This window comes from Thermobia domestica, chromosome 7 (genome assembly GCF_964235325.1).
Source record: "Thermobia domestica chromosome 7, izTheDome1.hap1.1, whole genome shotgun sequence".
NCBI lineage: Eukaryota > Metazoa > Arthropoda > Insecta > Zygentoma > Lepismatidae > Thermobia > Thermobia domestica.
The window spans coordinates 243,701-270,616 of record NC_137460.1 but is presented as its reverse complement, the minus strand read 5'-3'; the positions used below and the strand labels follow the sequence as shown (position 1 = coordinate 270,616).

Below are 26,916 nucleotides of genomic sequence, written 5' to 3'. Positions count from 1 at the left end.
ATTTTTATCCATACAATAGTATAAAATGAATTTAATTGTACGGATCTCATATCAACACTAAATGTTCATGTCCCGACACTTAAAACTCGTGTTGAAAACTCTGGCCTGTTCTATTGCAAAAAAGCAAGGACCAACGTATTATTGAAATCACCAATCAGGAGAATATGCTCTTCTTTTAACAAATTATATATCGAACACAAAGAAATTAACATCTGAAATATGAGCTATATGTTTAAGAAAAGTATTGTAAGTTTATTTTGTTATGCACCATCACTATAATTGAGCTTTGCCTGTTGTGTTGTTGTTCACAAATAAATAAATAAATAAATAAATAAATAAGTAAACTAATGATCAAATAAATTTCTTAAAATTGATAAAAAACGAACAAAATGGTCATCAAAATAAACAAATTCACGAGAAAGGAAGAAAAAGCAAAAACAAAAGACAAGCATTATGCAAAGAAACATTTAAGAAAATAATTAACGAATATTAAGGAACTGAAGAAAGTACTTATGAACAATAAAAAATTTAGATTCAAATATATCTAAGAATAAAATTTATTCACTGTCGCTATACAATTATAAATGGAATATTGAGAATAAAAGTAGATACAAACAAAAAGAACAAATTTCGTAGTCTAGCAATAAGGAAAACTCTTATCGAAATAAATCTGTGTAGGTAGAAACCATCCTAAAAATTGTTATGAAAAAAAATTCAAATTGATAACGCCTTTTAATCGGAGATAAGGAATTCAAATTCTTAGTGTATATTGGGTAAATTCAATCATTAAATTAGTTAATTTCCACCTTAGCCATACTAGAAAATTATTTTGAGTTGATTCTGTAGAATTTATAAAATATTAAGTTCATAGTTCCGTATTTCAGGTGAGATTCTACATTGCACAAATAAAGAATTTTATATGTATTAATATTATTTCATCAGAGCTAAGTTTTTCTTAGCTTTAGATGTTATAACCTGAGGATGTTTGTGGAACAGCAATTTAGTATCCAAGATCATTGAATACTTAACAAATTGAATCTCTTGATAGCCTGTGTTATAATATAATTATACAAAGAGGATTGTTTTTTCCTTGAATAAGACATCCTTTAACAGATTAAACAATCATTAATTACATTATTTTTCACCATATGTGACATTAAAATTAACACCATTTACTTATTTCCAGAATTTATCAGAAGCATTGTTTAAATAATTTTCAGTTTCTTATAAGGTATACGTTTATCTTCTTTTAGTTTAGCCTTAAAGCTTTTGCGACGATAAGAAAAAAAAGTATCATCATTTTTAGAAAGAGTTCTTTTATATTTCTTATGAGCTAAATTGTTTGTTTTTATCAACGAGATTAATTGTTTGGAATCCCATAAAGATTATTTAGAATTTTTGAGTTTTGGTATGAGAATATTATCTTTCATGGATGACACTATGACATTTTCAAGTTTCCGGGCAACAATATTATTATCAATACCTAATAAAGTATTAAAGAATCAGCTTGAGCAAACTCTGGGAATACAGAAAATATCCGCTTTAGCAAATGGAAAACAGTCAGAAACTTTATGTGCGATTTATAACTTTAACAGAGAAAATTTTATTATTATTATTATTATTATTATTATTATTATTATTATTATTATTATTATTATTATTATTATTCAGTGGGTTTATAAATATTAAGTAATCAGATAAATAGAATGCAGAATAGTTTTCTCAATAACAGACAAAGAAAATAATGAAGACAGTGTGTACATTAATCATGCCTACAAGTGGTACGTGTAATTGATTGGAGCTGAACATTCCTCTTAGCACTGAGGCTATATAAGACAGCACGTACTTGGGTTTGATCCGAAGGAACGATGTGATCTGGAATTGAACCTAGAACCATGCGCACAAGAAACTTGCGTCAGCGTCTAGACTTTAAAACACAAGTAATAATAGTATCTTATTTGTCTCTTTACAAGTGTTCCAATCGCATATTTCTCTTGTCTTTTCGGGATTGTTCTATGTTGTGGCATCTTCTCCCTATCATTGTGGAATCTCCTTTAAAAACAAAGAAATAATAAACCCATATACAAGCGTTAACTTACGCACATATTTCAAATATCTTCTATCTTAAGACTACGAGATTGTTATTACTAGGGGGCGGTAGTTTATGAAATTTAATCCTTTTTTCTGGCATCGTGGACACAATGCCCATCAATAAACATCATTTTACAGTTCGTTTGGAAACAAAAGAGGTAATTTTAAAGAATGTATTTGCCAATTTTAAGCATTTAGGCCTTTTTTTTCAATTTTAGATTATTTTTTTTTTTTGTCGTTTTTCCTGTTTCGATTATTTTTTGCGGGGAGTAATATTTGGTATGTTTCGGTAATTTTTCTGTATTATTTTTTTTTATTATTCTTTCGATTTTGGCAACATACTCGAGACGACCTCCCTAACAAACATCGCACTCTTTACTTCTCTAAAAATTAGTTCTGATGACTGGCAGCTGGAGTCGAGCGCATGTTCTCTTATCATTTGGTCCCGTTCTTCGTAGTCGAGGCACCTGATGTTCATTTATCACTAACTTTATCAGAGAATATAGTTGTTCGTCTCCCTTTGATGCTGCAGAGCGAAGCTTTTAGGCAACAATTTGAATGGAAAAGTTGGTGAGAGGAGATGGCTGCTGTGTCCGCTATCTGTGCACATTAACCCAAACTGACCTCCCTCTCTTTCTGAGTGTTGAAAAGACGGATGTTTGTTGTAGGTCGCCGCCCGACCCTCGCACAGCGTCACCACGTGAAGACACGAACTGGATTCCACTAGCTGCCGACTCAGTCACAACGAGTTTCCATTGCGTCTTTGCTCCCTCTTGATACGAAGAAGATATATTCACACAGTCAGCTGTCCGAGGGACTTATACAACAGTCCGAAATTTCCGCGGTCCATAATTATGATCTTCTATCAACAAGGACGAACTTTCTGCATCTCATGCATTGCTGCTCACTGGGACTTGTAACGTGAATCTGAGAACCTCAGAATCTTACACAAAATACTGTTGATTGCCCGATCCTCAGTTTATCATAAATAATTCCTTCTGATGTTAAATGAATTGTAAGATACATACCAGACTTTAGTCACTTCTCAATTGAGACTAAAGCCGTCTCCATAAGATTCACATTCACTAATTTTGATATGGCTCACGCTAACTCAAACTGTTTCGCTGTAGCTCGCGCTCGCTAGTCTCAAAGGGGCTTACACTAGATCGATTCACACTCACTAACTTGAACTTAGCTCACGCTCTCTGAGGACTCTCCATTCTCAATGGGAATCGCACGCGCTTTTGCTCCCGCTTATAAACCTCACTGGGACTCGCTATCTGCTTGTAGGGCTCCTGCTCACATGGACTCCCGTTCAATTATTGAGCTCCAGGCTGATTGAGAGCAACAGCCGGGCTCACCTAGGATGAACATCTCTAGTACAGAAGACATAACTAATATATATAAAGACAAGGGCGCCGATTTCTCTGTAACTTTGAGGGGGGGGGGGGCATTCAGATGCAGAAGGCAAATATGAGGATTTTTAAGAGAAATTGAACTCAAATTATGCCAAATATTGTATATTCACAAATAAAATGCGGGGGCCCATGTAAACTTTGGGGGGTTTGGGCCCCTCCTGCCCCTCAGGATCGGTGTCCTTGTATAAGAAGTGTCTTTATTAGACAAAAGAATACCTTATGGTAAAGAGGGGCATTCTTGTGTCTGATGAAGATTCTGTTATAGTATTAAAACGTTGAATTGTATACTGTTTTTAGTTTCGAGCCGCAACAGGAGAGAAGAAAGTAAGATGATTGTGAGAAAAATCGAATTCGAGATTTCAAAGGATTTACATGATTTCTGGTCGAAATAGTGTTTCTTTTTCTTTTTTTTTTAATGTCTGTCCGACCGTTCATCTGTTTGTTCCCCCGATCTTCTAAACTTATTACAGGCCATACAGTTCAACGTATCCTCACCTAATTTAAAACTTTACTTTTTAAAGATCCTCTAGGAGGGTTTGAACCTTCTGTCCCCTCACGTTAGAGGTCTGCACGGGCTCGGGCCGGACTCGGGTCTGCGAAGCATAGATCACTTCTAGCTCGGGCCGTAAATAGAGATGGCGTGGGTCAATGAAAATTTGACCCACTATCCACCATGATGCACTCCCACCCACTGTGACCCACTCCGACCTATCAAACCCTATTGTCATCAACTCTGACCCATGATCCACAGGCTTATAATAAAAGCCTCTCAAATTATTAATAACCGGAGCTTGGAGTTTTACGGTCAATCGCTCAAGCACCACTGCGTTACAATACATGTGGATCTGACGTCTACGATATAAAATGGTAAAGTGTTTCTGATCTGTCATATTAAATGAATTTCAATTTAATTATCATATATGATTATTTCCTTGTTGAATTATAGATACATTTCAGTGGAAAATAGGGGACGTTTGAAACTCGCAAAACAAGGTATAGTAGTGCAACGTAAAGGTAAAAGAGTGTAAAATTTTCCATATAATTAAGCATACCATACAAACTTAAATTTTAGACCCGGCTTCAATTCCCGGCGGGAGCTCATGTGGTTCGGATTCCACGTTAATGAGTAGGTCCACGTCTCATATAGCCTCGCTGCTGAACGGGACGCTAAATTAAAATCACCTCACCTCACCTCACAAACTTAAATTTTCCAGGTAATTAAGCTTACGTACAAATCTTATGTCTATTTTTCTCACAAGTTTATGCCTTGATTGCCTTGTGCTCTGAACGCTCCATAAATTAAACGTAAGCTTTAGCAATTATTATAATAGAATGCGAAGCACTGTATTTTTTGTTTCAATGAATATTTTTGTCTCAATTAATAGCGATCGTTTTTGATTATTTTTACTAATCAACTCACTATCAATTTCCCATATATAAAAAGTGACCTATCATAAAAGAAATTTTAAAAAACGCTAGGACACGTTCTGTTTAATTTAACAAATAGTTAATATACTGATTTCATCTCCCTAAGTTTGTGAAAAACTTAATTTTTCTCAAAAATTCGCATCCCGCTCCCCCCTTAGGATATATATTAGAATGAAAGCGATATGATAACATGTCAGTTGCGATTGGGGCCTAACTATATGCAAAGAATCATTTCATTTGACTTTGCAATTTGGCAGTTATGATCAGGCGCACACAATTAGATTCAGTTTTTATATAATAATTCATATATTACAGGTAATTCAAAAATATAGTTTTTCCAATAGTTAGCTCTAAAAACTGACAGACTGTAAGTCGAATAGAAAGCCAAGTAGTAAGTCCTATTGCTATTATTACAATTACAAATATCAACATCCAAAAATGACTGAAGTTCTTTTTCCACTTAGATATACTCATCTTAAGTAAGTAAATAGAAACAAATGAAAAAGGAAGAAAAATGAAGACTTGGAAAGTAAATCGTAGACGAATTCATGCTTTCAGAAGATGCTGTCTATAGTGCATTCAGTAGAATGGATCACGGTGGGTCGCAGTGACTCACGTCTTGTTGACCCACGAACCACTCACAAAGCTTACCCACTTGACCCACCGATCCACTTCATCTCTGGCCGTAAATTTTTAAATTTACAATCATATTTCTCGGGCCTTTTCGGGCCAACCTTTCTAAATATACTGTACAAAGATATTTATCGGGCCGTTCTTTCAGGAGAACTTAGAAAGCACAACTGCAAAATTAAACCTCTAATTGCTGTAAATGAAAATACAATTTTGCGTTAATTATTAAATTTCTGTAATTCTAACTTATTTCAGGCTCACTTCATTATGACATGGGCTCGGGCCTAAAGGCTAAAACATATTTGTGACTCGGGTCGGACCTCACATTACAAATTGACAGGTCGAGCCTGGCCCCGGCTAAAAATTCCGGCCCGTGCAGACTCTAACTCACGCACAAAATAAGTGCAGTTTACTGGCGGAGAAAGATTTTTAAAAAATGCAATTTTCTCAATTGCTATTTAGTTTTTATTTCATAAATAAATGTTTTTTTTAATAACCTGGCAATACAGTGGAAGTCATTTTAAATGAAAACATCTACAGTGGGTAGTTTTATTATTATTTTTTTGACAGTTTCCTCAAATACTAATGTTAAATTTGTTTATATTTCATAAATAAGTAGTTCATTAATAAAGCTAATCTATGGCATAATGCACTTCTCATGAAAGACTCTTAAAAAGAAACTTACTTTTGGACTTGAGTTTTCTTCGGACGAAGTTTTCCGAAAGCTTCTTATAATTTCCTTTGTATTTCACAAATAAATATTTTAGTAATAACTGCACCATGAGATGATTTGATTGGAATAAGGTAGTTTAGTGCGGTGGTCCGAACCTTTTATTTATTATCAACTTAAAATATATTTTTCACTGCCATCACGTACACAAGAGAATATCCAACGAATAACGTATAGCTAACAAGTGCACTATTTATTGACATGATTTAAGAAGAAGTAAAATTGATATTTTGTAGCACTTTATTTCATTCCATATTTATGTTTGCTCAAGGAAGAGAAATACAAACGCCAGTCATTTATCAATGGCCATATAGCTATATAGATTTTTTTGTATTTTGCATTTTTTCAGTATTGGTGTCCCTTCTTTAGCACTACATACCGGTAGTACGAACTGCTCGGTACGGCACGATGATTCTTATTGTCAGGGTAAGAACTGTAATATTTTACTAAAATACATTATTTCCAGTATTAATAAATGCAGCACTTTTGTATATCTTATTGATTCTTACATTGATATAACAGTATTAAGAAACGTGATACAAAATGTAATGAATCATTTGGATATATTGTCAAAACATTTCTATGCAATCATTTTCGTGATTCATAGGTCTCGAGCTTGAAGAGCACTAATGGTGCACCCTCCTTTTCAATGTGTGGCGATCCGCTAAGAGTGTTGCTCTTCCGAGCGGCCAGGTGCTGCTATCTTTGCACGCCACTGCTTCAGCGGGATGCGGTGAGAAAAATATCAGTTTATTATAACTGCTAATTTCTACATTTTTAAGTTACAAAGAAAGTTGTCACACTGAGAAAAAAACTATAAGATAATGTTAATGAATCGACTATTGATATTGCTCAGTAATCAATAAAATTATAATTGATTCACTTTTCTTCCCATTCGACTGATAATTTCAAGACGGCTGCCTGGTTCTTTCGGCAAAGTTAAGATAATTATGATCACACTTAAAATTGCTTCCTTTCTCTCGAATATAAGAACAGCAGGAAAAAAAAGCAAAACTTGTGAAGGCGAGCAATTAGTTTCTTTCTTCTATTCACAAAATACTGGTCTTATCTTATTTCTGAAATGATTTTATTCAGTCAAAAATAAATAAGATGCTTTGTAACAAAACCATTATCTTATAAGATTCCAGGTACTGTCTCAAGTTTCACTAAGTCGCTGGTATTGACAATGTTCTCTACAAGCCTCTAATTTCTTACAAGATCTAAATTCACTTTCTAAACAAGTAACTTAAGAAGGTTTCACTTCCTACTGGCCTCTCATGACGTCACATTTGCTACTTTCTTATTAGCTATCTAAGGATTTAAATGCTTCTGTAGATTCTGATAGAAATCAGTTTATCATTTGGAGTTGTGATTGTTTTGCAGATCCTGTGAAATGTGAGAAGCACTTTGAGGTCTGCGAAGGCTGTGGGCAGAAAATCTACGACAAATGGCTGATGAGTATGGCCGGGACTAGTTGGCACGAGGACTGCCTCACCTGTTGCATCTGTCGGGTGACACTCACCAGGTCCTGTTATTGCAGAGACGCCAAAATTTATTGTAAGGACGACTACGATAGGTAAGATTATTCCTCTGTTTCAATCATTAAAAGAGCGCCATTTGTACAACTCAAAACAGTGTTGCCGTTTTAGGATACTGTTCATTGTTGAAATATTAGTAAACCAATGATATTATCATAGACCTGAGTGATCAAACCATCAGAGTGCGAACCATGTTAACAATTTCAACGATGGTCACAAGCCACTAAGCTGTATTCTGGTATTTAAAATTGTACGATGTTTCCACTCACTGTTCATCGTGTTACGTGTTTCATTTCTCAAACAAGCGCAAGTAACAGTAAAGAAATCTGCCATAGATAGAGTATTTATTGTAAGAAACGGATCAATTATTAATTGTTCACGTATTGAAATCTTTCAACTGCGTCATTAACTTGTTCCACCACCAACGAATTTCGAGATGGTTTCTTTTGCATCGTTTTGTGCGTCACCAGAAGTGGGTCAAAATGGACCTACAAATATGGCGGAACAAGTTAATGCTGTTCCGCCACTCTCAAATTTCGAGGTCCTTTCTTTCGCATCGCCTAGTGCCTGTTTTGTGCCGTTTTCTGCGCCTATTTTCACGTTTCGTGCCTCACCGGAAATGAGTCAAAATGGGCCTCCAAGTTTAGCGGAATAAGTTAATGACCGCATCAAATTTCGAGGTCGTTTCCTTCACATTGTTTTGTGCGTGATTTGTATCGCTTTGTGCGTCAGTGGAAGTGGATCAAAATGAGTCTTGAAAGTGTGATGTAAATGTCTTTTTCTGCCATATTTGTAGGCCCTCTTTGACCCACTTCCCGTGGCACACGAAACTTGAAAATATGCGCAAAAGCGGTACAAAACAGGCACTAAGCGATCCGAAAGAAACGACCTCGAAATTCAATACTGGTGGGACAGTGGCTCATTTTCTTCCCATCTTGAAATAACATTTTGACCCACTACCATCGATGCACAAAACATGGAAATAGGCTTTCAGAATGGTGCAAAACAAACACAAAACGTTTTGAAGGAAACGACCTCGAAGTTCGCTCGTGACGGAGCAGCATTTACTTGTTCCGCCATATTTTTAGGCCAATATTGACCAACTGCCGGTGACGCATAAAACGTAGAAATAGCTGCACAAAACGGCACAAAACATGCACTAAACGATGCGAAAGAAACGACCTAGAAATTTTATAGTGGCGGAAGAGTGGGTCATTTTAGTCCCGCCTTGAAGGCTCATTTTGACCCACTTCCAGTGAGGCACAAAACGTCGAAATAGGCGCACAAAACGGTAAAAAAACAGGAATTAAACAATGTGAAATTAACGACCTCGAAGTTCGATAGTGGCAGAACTCTTGGTCATTTTCATCCCATCTTGGAAGCCCATTTTGACCCCTTCGGGGACGCACAAAACGTCGAAACACGCGCACAAAACTGCACAAATCATGCAATAAACAATGCGAAAGAAACGACCTCGAAATTCGATAGTGCTGGAACAGTGGTTTTCTTCGTATCACATTTGAAGCCCATTTTGATCCACTTTCGGTGACGCACAAAATTTAGAAATAGGCATATAAAACGGCACAAAACAGGCACAAAACGATGTGAAGAAAATGACCTCGAAATTGATTGGTGGCAAAACACTATTAACTTGTTCCGCTATATTTGTAGGCCCATTTTGACCCACTTCCGGTGACGCATAAAACGTGGGAATTGGCGCACAAAACGATGCAAAAGAAACCACCTCGAAATTCGATGGTAGAGGAACAAGTTAATGACGCCCCTTTCAATTGATTTACTATGTAAGATGTATGTCTTTATTTTCCTGATAATTATCAAGCTATGCCTGAATATTTATTAGGATTAGATATTTTGGAGAATACAATATACTTCCGTTAGTCCGGGATCAAACAGTCCGGAATGTCCGATGGGCCGGCATCGGATTTCTTTCTTTTTTTATCCTGTTAATTGTAACAGTACAGTAATTCTGTGTCAGTCTGTAGTCTTTAAAATTAGAATTAAAATTAGGTTTTAGCTTAATTTGAGTTCAGATTCTTGAGTTTGAAATGATTACCGGTGATCTGTTATAAATAGTATTTGCCGATAAACATCATGTTAGAGGTATCCTCGTCGCCAAAAGTGCCTTTACATCGCCGTGACGGGTATGTGACAGCGCAGTACTCTAAGGAAGGGATGGTTGCATAAGAAATTTTGATTAATTTTGAAGAGTTTTTATTTTGACTAGGGAAATAACGTAAGTATAGGGAGTAAGGGCATAGATTTAAAGCATCAGTGCACTGTCATCTCTGAAAAGATTTGTATTCTCAGTTTTTCAAATTATTGTCTTATATGTTAAGTTAAAAACTGCTAACAACTGCTACTAGTGCTGTTACTCTTCAGGAATTTACTACGACATGTTCGGGCTTGAATTATTTCATTCGCCTCACTGTAGTTATTTGAGAATGGAAACTGATTAAGCTGAACATGAATATGTTTCGTTGTCTTAAAGCAAGGGCCGTAATAAATGTAAATAAGGTTCTTATTATTATATAAAACACATAAGTATTTATTCCGTGTATAGAATAATATAATACAGTAACTAGGCAACATCATAATCACTAACGCCCACAGGATTTTTTCCAACGGGAGGGGGGGCGTTATAGAGTTTTTCGTTTTATTCCATATATATATTAACAGTCATAACCTTTATCATTGATAGCATATATCGTCTTTCGCCGCTGTAGCCTATTAGTCAGAACATTCATATCCAGATATGATGTCGAAAGAAAAAATAAATTGATATGACAGTGATGTGATTAATTTTACTGCACCCTGGATCGATCTATCTTCGATTTACTCATACTCCCCCAGGCCCCCTGCCCCAGGTATTTCAGCTGCTGCGTTATATATATGGTTCCATGTCAGAAGGGCCCGACAAAAGAGCAAAGACCGAAAGGCCAAAGTCAAAATGGCCCGCGACAAAAGGACCCGAGTTAAAACGGTCCTGCTTCAAACGGACCCGGGTTGAAAGGGACCCATTACAAAGGGGCCCGAATAAAAATGGCCCATGTGAAAAGGGCCCGGGTCGAAACGTCTCCGCAACAAAAGGGCCCAAGTGAAAGAGCCCGAGTCAAAAGGGACCACGCTACAAAAGAGCCAGACCACAATGGCCGCGCAACAAAAGTGCTCGAGTCAAAAGGTCTCCGCAACAAAAGGGCCCGAGTCAAAATGGACCGAAACGAAATTTCCTCATGAAAATGGCCAGAACCAAAAGAGTCCCGCTACAAAAGAGCCCGAGTCAAAACTTTCTCACGTCAAATGGGCCCGGGTCAAAAGGTCTCCGCAACAAAAGGGTAGAAGTCAAAATTGTCCTTTCTAAAAAGGGCACGAGTCAAAACGGACCCGCGAAAGAAGGGCTTGGGTGAAACTTCTCCCAAAGAAAAGAGCAGGAGTCAAAAGGGCCTTAATCAAAAGGGCCGCGTCAAAAGGGTCCCACGACAAAAGAGCCCGAGTTAAAAGAGACCTGCCTGAAACGAACCCGGGTCAAAAGATGCCCCGCTATAAGAGGGCCCGAGTCAAAATGACCCTCGTCAAAATTGCCCGGGTCAAAACTCCCGCAACAAAAGGGTTTGAGTCAAAAGACCCGAATCAAAACGCCCCTCATTTAAAGGGCCCGTGTCTATAGGGTCCCACGACAAAATGACCCGAGTCAGAATGCCCCGCGTCAAACAGGCCCGAATCAAAATACCTCTCATCAAAAGGTTCCCACTACAAAGGGGCTCGAGTCGCAAGGGCTCTGCGTCAAACGGGCCAGAGTGAAAAGAGACCCCGCTACAAAAGGACCCGAGTCAAATGGCCCCCTGTCAAAAGGGCCTGGGTCAAATGGTCTACGCAACAAAAGGGCCCGAGTCAAAAGGTGACGAATCAAAACGCTTTTCATGAAAAGGGCCTGGGTCAAAAGAAAAAATAAAATGAAATCTTTGAGTTTTACGTCCCACGCTTATGCCGGTTAGGCTAAAGGAGACGGTGATTATGAGAAATGAATGAAATGGTGGAATGAAGAGAGTGGGAGGAAACGGGAGAACCCCGAGAAAACCCCCACACACGGTGTTTGTCCACCACAAAGTTCACTTGGCGGGGCTGAGATCGAACCCGGGACCCCAAGCACCAGAGGTGAACGCTCTACCACTGAGTCACCGCGCGAAAGATGGAACTCATCCAATTTTTACCAAACTTGGTAAGGTGGTAGATCTTGACGAGCTTAGTAACTATAAAGGTAGCTAAGAAATATCTGTCGCTTTTTCACCCAAGACCTTCAAACATCGATATTTAACCTAAGACATACCTGGAAGATCAAAAATAGTCTCCTTCTGCCAACGTTTTTTAAGGCCATATATTCTATCGCGGTAGAACTTGGTGGGCCGTGAATCGAAGAAGGTATCAAGTGCATTTTGCACCTCTACTAGGGATTTGAACTGGCGTCCTCTAAGCTGATTGTCCAAGGAATGGAAAAGGTGGTAATCGGACGGTGCAATGTCCGGAGATTATGGCTGATGCAATAGTGCTTCCCATCCAAAGTGTAGAATGGTGTCCCGGGTCATCCTAGCCATGTGGGGCTTAGCGTTGTCCTGTAACAGGAGGACCCCTTTGCGATTCAAAAGTGCTGGCTCCAGAGTCTTGGGTTTTTCTTGAACACGGCTCAACTGCTGACAGTACACAGTTGCATTGATACTCTGACTAGCCTGTAGTTGTATTTTTTTCTCAAAATACTGTCCAGAAAAATTGGACTTAAACTTAGTTAAATCAATAAATTTCATTAAAACGCGTTAATCTCATCCGATATTGGCCAAAGTTGATATGGTCATAGACTTTAACGAGTCTGGTACGCGTGCGAGCTCAGCGTGAAATATTGTGATCCACAGACTCTTGGTTCTCGGTTCTTGAGGGATATAAATTAGAAATAATAATTCACAAAGGTAAACAGTGTAAAATTTATATTTTACAGAATATTAAAAAATAATTATTTACTAATAGTGATTATTAATGTGTTATCGACAATGTGGCATTACTGCTGAATCGTCGGACCAATTTGAAAATCGAAAAAATGGAGCAAAATATATTGCATTCGGTTATATTTGGTTGGATTACATTAAGTTACGTTAGATTATGTTATTAGATGCGCAGTTGTACTATACGGATCCATAGTATAAGTAGGAGTAGGAGTAGCAGTAGTAGTAGTAGTAGTAGTGGGAGTAGGGGTAGTGATAGTAGTAGGAACGGGTTAGAAGCCCCACAGGGGTTTGTTGATTTCTGTTCTCGACATGAAATAAGCAAATTAAAGATTTGCTCAAATTTATCTATACATTTTACAATCTATGGATCCGTATAGTAAAACAAGTGTACCTCTCCGCGAAATAGTCCATCCGCCTCCACATACAGTGCCGCTTACAACATCAAAAACAACCAGCAAATACAATCACTATCTGAGCTTTTGCTATTCCCCTTACCTGACTTTCAATCACTCTTCCTGATAAACTTAAATAAATTCTCCAATTGACCCGGTAAATTTCCTAAAATTTGTCCGGCGATACAGCAATTAACCCTACAGTATATTTTATAATGTAAAAAAAAAGACTAACAAATTACCAAATAGAAGGATCCTGTATAAACTGATCGTGATAGTGTCAGGCAACTCTGTAATAAATTCACTTTTAACAATTGATTTTAACAAAATATGAAACATGAAGTGATTATATGTACTGATACTAAAGACTTCTCACTAAGATCCCCCATTCATTTCTCTTATTTTCTATAACTAATTAAGTCAGTATCAAAAACAATTTGGTTCTTTCAAAAATAGGCAATTTAATACTAACAAAATACTATTGAATGGTGTATTTGTTCTAAGGATGTTTTATATACGGTAGGACAAAGAACTAAGTATCTGACTATAATAATCTCATCAAACGAGAATTCAAATTTTAAATAGGTGGGTCTTCGTTTGCGTATTAGTTTTTACTGCTACTAACTTCAGTAGAAGAATACTGCTAAGATGAAATTTTTTCATTTGGTTGTTTGTTGAAGTTCAGCGTCCCTTTTCAGTATCGAGCAAGACTATGCAAGACGTGGACCTACATTTTAAAGTGGAAACCGAACCACCATAACACGTTCAATGTTTTCCCACTCGGGACCCTGTGCATCAAAGGAATACGCGCTAACCACTAGACCAATGGCAGAGCTTGAAATCTTTTCTTGGAATAATGAAATTATATATTTAAAAGAAACGTTTGTCGCTTCCTAGTACTTCTCTCGTTCTATGAGAAAAAGATTGTAACCAGATATATAGTAAGTATTTATCACTTTCGGTTGCATTAAACTTAGAGATGGAAACTACCATTGTGGCATAGAATCCATATCAAAAACTGCTTCCGGCTATCGTCTTTTCTTTACTATGAAATCGGAAATGGTAGTTTCTCACTATTTCCGGTTTACATAGAGGGATAGCGATCGATATGACAATCTTCGAGTCCTGGATTCATATATATAAACATATCTCATTATCTCTTATTATTTTTGCTCTATGGTGATCACTATTGAAATTAGAAGTGGTAGTAAATTTCTACCACAGGATAAAACTTGGAGATAGTCTATTGCGAAGGTACTGAATTCATGCTTCTCGCTATTACCATGCTTGCTCTATGGTGATCAATACTGAAACCGGAAGTGGAGATCAGGGACGGATCCAGGACGGACTTCTGGCGGGGGTTATAATACTGCTACTTAGAGCTATTTTTACGAGCTCCAACTCTGGGATGGGTTTTATTTATATATAAAATAAGAGTGTTCTCTTCTGGGGGGCGATCGACCCCTGGATCCCCCCTGATTGTGATACATTTTTCCTACTTCCTGTTTTTGGAGAGAAACAAACGAGTTTCGTTTCACAGTGTAAAACTAAAAACCAAAAACAAAACTAAGACTTGCAATCCATGCGAATTGAATATTCAAACTTCAGTACAACAAGTAGCACAACTAAAACTCTTGGTTGGAATAGATTAATAAGATCAAAGATAGAATCTTTTCCTCGGATGTTGAATCCGTATCAGAAAACCATTATTAGCTATCACTTATCGTTTTTGTTCTATGGCGATAAAGATTGAAAGCAGGAATAGCTAATTTGAACCACTTCCGGCTTGAATAGAGGGTTAACGAAGAAGGTGGAATCTATTCTTAAGATGCTGGATTAATTTTTTAAAAAATGCATCTCGATATCTCTGACCGATTTTGCTCAATGAAAATTAGTATTACCTAGAAAATCAAAAATAGTAATAAACTTCAACCATTTCTGCCCTTGTGGAGTGTTGCGGATTGTAATTGTATTTCCTCTTGAGAACCTGAATCGATTGTAGGTGAACCACTTGTCGCTATCTATTACCAATTTTGTTCTGTGGCGAGTAATGTTGAAACTTGTAATCGTTAATTTGAACCACTTCTGGTGTGAATAGAGATCAAGGGAGAAGGTAGAGCCTATTCTTAGAACGCTTAGTCGATCGCGAAAAACCGCATCACTATTTCTTCAAGCTTTTGCTTTATAAAAATCCATATTGAATCCCTATTGAATATACTAGTAAATTCAGCCACTTTCAATTTCGATAGTATTGTGCGTTGAGATGATATATAGTTTATATACTCTTGAGACGCTGTATCGATTCGTTTAAAAAAACACACACATACTTGTGGCTATCTATTACTATTTTTGTTCTATATCGATCAATGTTAAACCGAAAATGATTACTTTAAACAACTTCCGATCAGAATAGAGGATTAATGGAAAAGATAGAGCTATTTCTAGGTAGTTGAATCGATTGCAAAAATCTACATCTCGATATCTCGTAATTCAGTATTGAAACCGGAAATAATAGTAAATATAAACAATTTCTGGTTTTGATTGAATGTTGTGGATAGTTGTATGTTGTTTTTAAATTGTTTGCAATAAATAGCTTCTCGCTATCTATTACTCTTTTCGTTCTATAGCGATACAAATTGAAACCAAAAATGGTATTTGAACCACTTACAGTTTTAAATGGAGGGTTAATTTAGGAGATCGAACCTATTTTAGGGGCTCTAAATCGACTTCTCATTTTAGGGGCAAGAAACGACTTCTCAATATTTGTTACTCATTTGCTCTGACACCTCTCGACAGACAGACGGACAAAGCCATTCTAAAGACTTCCGACACTTATGCATAGCTTAAGCTGCAAGTGTAATAAGGGCGAATATTGAATATATTCTTGGGACACTGAATTGGTTCTGGAAAACCGCGTCTTTCTATATGTTACCGTTTGTGTTCTGTGTTGATCAACAATGTAGCAGAAAGCGATAGATCTTTACCACTTCTGGATTAAAGAAAAGTCAAATGCATTAGATGAATCTATTCGTGTTGCAAACCTATGCTTCTCGCTATTTCTTACCGCTCTTGCTCTGATACCAGCTGACAGACGAACGGATGGATAGGCAGACAGATGAACATAGCAGTTCTACAGGGTTTTCATAAAGTCTGGACGGATTTAATTCGCTTATAATTTACATAAAAATGCTCATATTGAAATCAAATAAAGTGCAAACGGTAGCGAAAGGATTAAATTTTTACCTGTAATCTGCACCAGCTCAGTTCATTCACCGCCACACCTCAAACTGGGCGCCATTTACGTCCACACATTCGCGTAGGCGGCGCTGGAATCCCTTACCCTGCTCACTGTTGCAGGCGATGTTGGCGGCCTCCCACTTCGAGGACGGTCCAGGACGCTTCCTGTCTCCAAGAACTTAGCATGCCACTTTCGGATTGCACTCTCAGTCGGTGCCGGCTTTTTGAACTCTTTGGTGAACTTTCGACAGACCAGAATTGGTGATTTTAGCTCTGCGTACCACAGAACACATTGCGATTTCTCTTTCACCGACGCCATCTTTGATACGGTAAAAAAAATAGTCTTCTCAGAGGAGTTTTTCATTTATTTATTTCTTTAAAAGACACACACACCAATACAGCTTACAACTTACTTTTAACAGTCAACATTGAAACAACAATGAAAAGAACAATGGATGGAATTTGGTAAGAAACTGACCCTTGCCCTCCCTCTCCCTCTCTCAACGTGTTCAGAGTTGCCGCTTATCTAACAGTGTTGCCAACTAAAAATTTAATCCTTCCACTACCGTTTGCACTTTATTTGATTTCATTATGAGCATTTTTATGAAAATTATAAGCAAATTAAATCCGTCCAGAATTTATGAAAACCCTGTATAAGACTTCCTATACGTATGCATAGTATACTATAGTTTGGAAGTACTATCAAATGAAATAAATTCAGTTTGTTTTAGAAAAATTATCCTTTTCCGTTTCTCGGTAGTTTTCGTTTTCCGTTTTTCGAAAAAAAAACGTTTTTCGTTTCTCGAAAAAAATTTCGTATTTTCGAAAAAATTTTCGCTTTCCATTTTTCGTTTTCGAAAAATTAATTTTTCGAAAAAATACGGCCATCCCTAGTATTCATAGCCGAAAGCTCAACTAAAAAGAGGAAGTGAATGCTAAGCAAGCTACAAGAAGGATGTTGAAACAACGCTTCCACTGGCTAATAGAAAAAGGAAAACAAAAGTAGCTACAGATTTTTGCCTTTTGAGTACTCATATCTTTTGGGGAATATATACTTGACATAACATGCCTTTTAAATCTACGCCAGATGTGAGCTGTACGCATGAAGGTAAAAAATATTCGTAAAAGGTAAACAAAAGAGACTAGTTTTATGCTTCTGTTTCCTAACAGTCAACTTCGTGTTCAACTGCAGGAAGTGACCTTGATACCTACGCCTTGTAACAAGAGGGCAACTATAATTACCCATAGGTCTCTTGCAGCTACACAGCGAGCTGTGTGTGTTATGTGTCACTCCCTCTCTGCCCCTGGCTGTGTTCGCGAAAATATTGTATGCTTTTCATGCTTTGAGGGAAGGGGTAAGACACCCTTGCACACCTTCGAACATAAAATGATCGAAAGACGACCGATGTTAATGTAGTGTTAATAGTTTCAAACAGTGACGTATACTGGTTTGAAGGCATGGGCTACCACTGACCTTGCATATTATTATTATTAATAAAAATGGTAATAATAATAATAAAAGTAATATAATAATAATAATAATAATAATCACAATATGCATAACAATGAAGAAAAGTGGTTGATGTGTTTTGTTTGATCTTTTGTTTTGAGACCGTTAGTGCGTTTGCACACGGCAACAATAATATCGGTGGAACCACCGATAATGTCGACGGTGAAATCGACTTCAATGTATTCAAATCGTAGCTTGCACACGCCACCGATATTATCGGCCGATCCTCCGACACGCAGATGCTGTCGGCCAAGCCCCCGATTTTGTCGGGGGCAATGTTTTCTTATGATTGGATGCACACGCCACTGATAATGTCGGCCGGCCAGCGGGTTAGATGAAGAGAGTGAGTGACAAGGCGCTGTGTATTTTTGTTTCGTTTCTTGTCTTTGGAATTTTGTTGTTTCCATTTTTTCTATTACAATTGTATATTATTATTATTATCTTGTCCTATAAACTTCGGAACAGCTTACTATTTTTTTACAGTCTCTGTTTTGGAGTAGCTAATTCCCTTTATTAAATAAATATAAAATGTGGGAAGTCTGAAGAGTACTGGTTTCCCTCTAAATAGCTATTACCAAATAGAATATAGGAAATTTAGATAACCAGTATTCTATCTTGATTATTTTCCACTCCTTTTTTATTTTTGTTCTTTCTCTCCCTCTCCCACACACACTCTTTGATGGTATATTTTTTTTTAATCTATTAATGCTTTTAAATTTTAATACATTCTGGAAATTAACTTAAGCATAATTTTCAAAGTTTGATACACTGTGAACATAAGCATATGGAAAAAATCCTGATTATTATTACTTTCTTTTATTTTCATCAGAATTGTGTGCAGATCACTTTTCCCGGTTCCACTCAATAAGCAATGATTGAATAGAATATTTGTTGACAAGTCAAAGTAGAATCATTATTATTATTTTGAAACAAAACCAGCACAATCAAACACTCTTTTCAAAGCTCCAAGGACAAGTTACTCATTTGGCATTTTCTTGATTGTGATCTCAACAATAGGGATGTGACTTCATGCTTCATTGTTGAATGGCAATTGAAAACAAAGACCAAAGCTATGTATCCAAGTTTTCCCTCTCCCCTTTGTACCGGGATCGACCCCCTGATAGAGTTCTGCAGTTTAACTACAGTGACTGAATGAAAAGGTTTGTATTATTGCATTCGTATCTTTCTAGTTTTGCTTAGATTTTTAGAGGTGGCAGGAATTTTTTCCATTTGATATTTTAACCCTTATTGAACTTGTGGAATGTAGACCTTGCATATGGGATAATATAACAGACTCTTTCAAGGACAATATTGAAAAGCAAAAAGCATGGCGAAAAGTTTATGCAAGACTTGCCCAGGATTTTGAGTTTATGGACAAAAAGACACGAGAAACGACAGGTATGTATGCAACAGCGCAAATCTGTCTTCAACATTGTAAGATCGTTCCCATATTATATATATAGCAATGTTCAAACTATTTCTGTAGTCGAGAAACAATGCTGTAGAGGATCAGGGGAGCAGAGTTGTCTTCAACATTGGGAGGCGGGCAGATTTGAGGCTTATTCTGAGTGGACATTAATTTCATCTCATTTTCCTTTCTGGCGATCGGACGCAATCAAATTTCTCTCCCAAAACACACATTTCAAATCGGATTATTGGAGGGGAGGCAATCTCCCCAGTTCCAAGATTGGAGGGGACATGTCCCCTTCATCCCCCCGGGATTTGCGCCAGTGTATGTATGGAGCAATGTAAAACAAATTACTAATTTGAGTCTTATCATTTAATCTACTATGACATTAACGTTAATTGCATGGAAAACAAAATAATATACATACAATATGTAACAGTGTTCCAACAAAAATTAAAACTAATATAGTTTGCAATGTACAGCAGCATCAATTCTCATCGAAGCGAAAATAATATGTTTACAGCATCTATTTAAAACGGCACTATTAAATCTAAACATGTTTAGGCATAGGACTATTTTTTCTAAGTTTTGTACCGTCCTCCACACCTCTTCAGAACAGTTTTTGTAGTCCTTGTTTTAAAAAAATAATTTTCCCAATTATTATTCTTTTTATTTGTTTTCAAATATGGAGAAGATTTTTTGTGTGTCGCTTACTTCGCTCATCACCGGCAACGATATTGTCGGGGCTTCTACCGATATTGTCGGCGACGTGTGCAAAGTACGCCGACACCGACATCGATATTATCGGGGCTTCCTCCGATTTTGTCGGTATCGTATACAAACACGCTTAATGTTTTCTACCATAAATGAAATTTCACCATACATTTGCGCAGTTAACTTCTTGTGGATTGCGTTCGTAAAATGTTAATTTTTACCAATGTCACTTTCCTCAAGAGTCGCCTCTGTTACTGACGTTAGCTGTCATTCCGTACCAGTCTACACAAAAATTCTGCAGACATCATTATAATTGTTATGTTTATTATCCCTATCTAAATCTCAAATTTTTGCATTGTGTTAACAAACGATTCTCGGGCCCTTTTGTTGCGGAGACCTTTCGACCCGGGCCCTTTTGATGAGGGGCGTTTTGATTCGGGCCTTCTGGCTCGGGCCTTTTGTTTAGGAAACATTTCGACCCGGGCCCTTTTGACGCGGGCCCGTTTGACTCCAGCTTTATTTGATAAGGGTCCGTTTGACGCAGGGCCTTTTGACTCGGGTCCCTTTGTCGTGAAACCCTTTTGACATGGGTTCTTTTTATGAGGGGCGGTTTGATTCGGCCCCTTTTGACTCCAGCCCTTTAAACCCGCGACCTTTTGACGCACGGCCGTTTGACTCGGGCACTTTTGTAGGGGGACTCCTTTGGGCTCGGCCCCTTTTTATGAGGGGCGTTATGATTCGAACCCCTTTGTTGTGGAGACCTTTTGAACGGATCCCTTTTGATGTGAGGCCAATTTCACTCGGGCCCTTTTGTAGCGGGGCCCATTTCGACCCAGGCCCGTTTAATGCAGGGCCTTTTGACTCGGGTCCATTTGCCGTGGGACTCTTTTGATTAGGCCCTTTTCATGAGGGGCGTTTTGATTCGGGCCTTCTGGCTCGGGCCTTTTGTTGAGGAGACCTTTCGACTCGGGCCCTTTTGACGCGAGCCGTTTGACTCCGGCTTTATTTGACCCGGGTCCGTTTGACGCAGGGCCTTTTAACTCAGGTAACTTTGTCGTGGAACCCTTTTGAGCCGGGCTCTTTTTATAAGGTGCGTTTTGATTTGGCCCCTTTTGACTAGGGTCTTTTTAACCCGTGACCTTTTGACGTGCGGCCGTTTGACTCGGGTCCTTTTGTAGCGGAGCCCCTTTTGACCCGGGCTCATTTGACGCAGAGCCATTTGACTCGGATCCTCTCGTGGGCTCCTTTTGACTATGGCTCTTTTTATGAGGGGCGTTTTGATTCGGCCACCTTTGACTCGGTCCTTTTTGACGCAGGGTCGTTTGACTCTGGCTCTTTTGTAGCGGGGTCCCTTTTGACTCGGGCCCTTTTTATGAGGGTCGTTTTGATTCGGGGCCCTTTGACTCGGACCCTTTTGACCCGAGCCCGTTTGACGCAGGGCTTTTTGACTCGGGCCCTTTTCTTGCGGAGATCTTTTGACTCGGGCCCGTTTGACGCAGGGCCCTTTTTGACTTGGGTCTTTCTGTCTTTGCCCTTTTGTCTGGCCCTTCTGACATGGAACCATATATATAACGCAGCAGCTGGGGCAGGGGGCCTGGGGAGTATGAGTAAATCGATGATCGATTGATCCAAGGCGCAGTAAAATTAATTACACCACTGTTCATATCTATTTCTTTCTATTCTCTCGATATCATATATGGAGATGAATGTTCTGACTAATAGGCTACAGCGGCGAAAGACGATATACGCTATCAATGATAAATGTTATGACTGTTAACTTAATATATATAGGGAATAAAACAAAAAATTCTATATCGGTCTTCCCCCTCCCGTTGGAAAAAATCCTGCGGGCGTTAGTGATTATGATGTTGCCTAGTTACTGTATTGTATTATTCTATACACGGAATAAATACTTATGTGTTTTATATAATAATAATATGAACCTTATCTACATTTATTACGGCCCTTGCTTTAAGACAACGAAACATATTCATGTTCAGCCATCAGTTTCCATTCTCAAATAATTACAGTGAGGAGAATGAAATAATTCAAGCCCGAATATGTCGTAGTAAATTCCTGAAGAGTAACAGCGCTAGTAGCAGTTGTTAGCAGTTTTTAATTTAACATATAAGACAATAATTTGAAAAACTGAGAATACAAATCTTTTCAGAGATGACAGTGCACTGATGCTTTAAATCCATGCCCTTACTCCCTATACTTACGTTATTTCCCTAGTCAAAATAAAAACTCTTCAAAATTAATCAAAATTTCTTATGCAACCATCCCTTCCTTAGAGTACTGCGCTGTCACATACCCGTCACGGCGATGTAAAGGCACTTTTAGCGACGAGGATACATTCAATGTATAATTTAGCGTTTAGCGATCGCAAGAGATACTGTGAGATAATAAGACATTTTCGATAATCCGGCATTGGCCAAGACCCGAGCATGCCAAATTATGGAAAATCGTTAGTATATTGCAGTATTTTGCCATCTTTAAAATGTTTTAAATAATAATACTAAAGAAATCAAAGGTAATAATAGGGGCCATCGACTTACAGTAATTATGAATAGTGTTTGCGGCACTCTTTAGGACTGAGCAAATTCCAAGCAATGAATAGTGGGTTATTTCTAAAACTTCTAGAAAGAAAAACAAATTGTTTAAAGTGTTATAGTTCTTTAATATTATAAAGTGGAGTGAAATGAGTACGAATGAACTTCTCAAAAAGAAAGCCGAAATTTATCGGTACGGTTATACCAATGCACTAACTGTAGGAAGAAATAAATATTTGAATGTATCGGAATTGGGAGAAGTAGTGACCTCATTTTTTACTATCCAAGACACACTTGTAGCAGTGCAGATATATCAGAATGGCTTCATGAAGACTTTCAAAATTAATTACAATCGTATGGAGTGGAGGATCTTCTTCAAATGTGAGTTTTAAAAAAAGCCGTGATTTTACATATTGCCTATAACACATTCTGCCAGTCATAATGATCTAGGTATCATCTTTGATTCGAAACTCTCGTTCTCTGACCACATCTCCTCAATAGTTAAGAAATCAATACGTATGCTGGGGCTTCTTTACCGATTCACTGAACTACGAACTGTGGCATCATTAGCAAAATTCTATAAAACTCTAATAGCACCCAAGATCGAATACTGCTCTCCCATATGGGCCACGGCCGCACCTACACATCTCTCTAGACATGAGTCTGTTCTCAATTTCTTTATTGCAATAGTACGTTTTCGTGTTCCCGCACTTCGAATATTACCTAAGGAGGAAATTTTGCGATATCTTAATATCCAGACGCCAGAAGTACGCAGAAATAACTCTGATTTGAAGTTTCCTCATAAGGTTGTTAATGGGAACCTAAGATCACAAACCCTAATTCAACAACTATCCTTACAAGTCCCTTCCCGCAAAACCCGGAATACCCACCTATTCCATCTTGCACGCCCTAGGTTGACAATTATACACATGTCTCTTTTTCAGCGAGTACCCAACTATTATAATAATCTAACAAGTGAGGTGGACATTTTTTCGAGCTAGCCGGTGTTTGAAAGAGCAATAAAATGCGTGCTGGCTAAATAATATTACTTGTGCACTCTTTGTTAATACTATTGATGTTACTGTTGTTTATTTTTTAATTCTTTTTCTTTTTTTCCCGTTTGTTGACTCCCTGTGTAAAATGGCACAATTATGCTGTATCTGAGAATATGTTCAATAAATAAATAAATAAATAAATATTGGAAACGAACTTCCTTCCATCCCGCCGACTCGCGCAGTTCATATAGAGAAATATTTCTAAAACTTGAAGCGTTAACTACGAGCCATTAAATATTATGACTTTCAGTGGCTCATTTATGGTGACCTTAAAGTAATAGCGCTGTTGCTGGGTATGCAGTTAGGTTATACAAAATATTGTTTCTTTATTTGTGAATGGGACAATAGAGATCATGCTTTTTACAATTGCGAAATTGCTGGTGTATTAGAGAAATTCTTCAGTCAGCATGAAAAACGTGCAACATGAACTACTTATCGATCCTAAACAAATTTTCCTCCATCTTTTATACATTAAATTAGGTTTTATGAAGCGTTTGTTAAGAACTATGCCAAAGTTAAGGAGTTTGTTTTCATAGGCCCACAAAAATTATTCGCAGATTAACCGTTCGATAAAATACCAGAAGGCGATGGGCAAACTGCTTGAGAAAGTTTCAATAATGTTTGTTCACAATTATTGGGAAGTCGCAAAGCAACAAATTACAAAGAACATGCGACTAACTTATTTTCATGTTACGAAAAAGTTGGTTAAATATGTTCCTGACTCCGTTTCCTTCATTCAAACCTAGATCTCTTTTCTGAGGATTGTGGAGCGGTAAATGATGAACATGGTGAACAATTTTATTAAGATTGCAGCCATGGAGAAAATATAGGAAAGAAAGTGGAGTACTACTATGTTGGCCGACTACTGTCGGACTATTGCTAGGGATGCTCCAGATGAAATGTTAAAAATCAAGATAACTGAAAACGCTCAAAATAAACCCAATAGGAATCTGTCCTATAGAAGGCATTTCAACTTTTACCTACATTGAAATGTAGTTGGCTGATCTGAATTTTAAAATTGTATTGTACTTTTCCCCCTGTCAAACTTCTGGATGTTATCTGTATCGTGTGTGAATGTTATTTCATGGTCATAGTAATTGTATTTTTAAAAAGGGGCTGTTTGTGCACAGGCACATACGGAATAATTTATTTCGGGCTGGAGTCGAAAGCTTTTTGGGAAATCGAAATTCAATATGAGAACAAATTTTATTAAAATTTTCAAGATCAGCCCTAAAATTAGACCAAATTTATAGATAGGTGAGAACCTACCCCTATATATATAGATATATTACGCAAAATGAACGTTAACAATGCAGTAATAACGTATTTAGTATTAACCTTAATACTGAATACGTCATTACTGCATTGTTAACGTGTATCTTTTATACTATTGTTTAATTTTCTGAACTGAAACACTTCACAAATGTGTTCTGCTACCATCATTCGACATATGTTACGTGATAGTAATTAGTTCATTTTTAAGCTTGCTACATTTTTTCACGAAAATACGGGACAGCTTCGATGCCCCCTTTCCCAACTTTCCCGTATAATCAAATGAACTTTAGCTCTGATTATGAATAACAGTATGATAAGCGGAAGTTCCCTCAGCTACAGCTACTGTTCTCTGTTCGTTCTCAGCAATTAATTGTATAGAATTAATGTATTTCCAATGCAATTACAAAAGAATCGCCTTAAAAACTCAATATGGCGTCTTATAAAAAAAATGCTTTACGGGAAAACAATTATGCAAATAATCTCGTTTATTTAAACCGGTAATACAATTTACCTTCAATATTATTCTTCGCGCGTTTAACAGTATTTATTTGGATTGTTATACTTGCATTTGTGAATTAATCTGATGAAACTTTAGCTGACTTTTCTCCTTGTATCGTGTTTGATTGTCAGGGCTTGATTTACATATTTCTAAGCCCAAGACCAAAGCGCAATTCTTCGCCCCTCCCTCAAAAAGATTATTTATAATTTCTGTTAATTTACTTGTCTTGCCGAAGAAAACGTCACTCATCTTTCCAATGCTTGTAGATGTAGACGCACTTGATTATCCCTTTTTCTTCCAATGGGAAAGGTAGCGTACCAAATTTTGCAGTCAACTTCGTTGCTTTCAGAAAAGGGTATTTCTCCTTCAAATTGAAAGAAAACGTGCACTTCGATGTAGGCATTTTCGTTGAAACAAAATTGGAACACTTCACTTACAATGTATAATTAACAACAACTCAACTAGTGCACTTTTCAAAGAATGCTTATTCCCTTGACAACTGCAACTGTGCACCGAGTGTATTTGCTTGTTCACTATGAAATCGGAGAGGGTGGTGTGAAAACTTCGTCCAAGCTGTTACATGCCACAGCTTATTCTTCATTTCTTAATAACACGGTTCCAACCAATGTCATTTATTATTATTATTATTATTATTATTATTATTATTATTATTATTATTATTATTATTATTATTATTATTATTATTATTATTATTATTATTATTATTTACTTTTAAGCTGCAGAGCAGAAATGGGACGGGAGTAAAATACGGGACCTTTGCCTGTCCCGATAACATTTACGGGGACGCGAGACATTCGAATCCAAAATTGGGACTGTGCCGTTTTTTATGGGACGTATGGCAGGCTTATTCATTTTATTATTCACGTATAAGAGTTTAGAAATTTGTAGAATAATATATTCCTTAATCCAATCCAAACTTGTTACATTAAGGTAAAATAAATGTCGAGAACTCTATTAATTGCACGAATTATTTTTCTTCTTTCTTTCTTTATGAATTACGTAATAAATGTAAATAATATTCAATAATATGATTTTTTATGTTTTTACTTCTGGGGTATCAAGTCACAGGATAGATGTCATGGTTGTATTACACTAGTGAAAACAGAGTTTAGTATCAATACCAGCAGAAACCATGTGGTATGGAAGATTGTGAAACAATGATTTTTTTAATGTTAAGAGAACAAAAAAAAAAAAAAAAAAAAAAAGGTTTTGTGAAAGAATTTACAAGTAACAAACGTGCACATTTTGTGCTTTCTACATGCTTTCTAACGCTCTCTGTCCGACTTAATGGTAGAAAGCTTAACTCCATTAGTGCCTCATGGCATTGGCGTGTGCTATTCATTAATATACACATTTTGAGAATATCATTATTATTGTTATTTTATTGATTCCCTATGATGCCAATT

The 26,916-nt window shown here is 37.2% G+C and overlaps 1 protein-coding gene across 1 annotated transcript in view; it reads left to right on the top strand.

The window, feature by feature from the left end:
* The window catches only part of Lmx1a (LIM homeobox transcription factor 1 alpha), a 102,591-nt gene that overhangs the window by 39,290 nt on the left and 36,385 nt on the right, over nucleotides 1–26,916 (top strand). Inside the window, exon 2 of the mRNA XM_081764036.1 lies at nucleotides 7,681–7,873. Within this exon, the coding sequence (XP_081620162.1) occupies nucleotides 7,681–7,873 (193 nt within the window). The remainder of the gene's footprint in view (nucleotides 1–7,680; nucleotides 7,874–26,916) is intronic.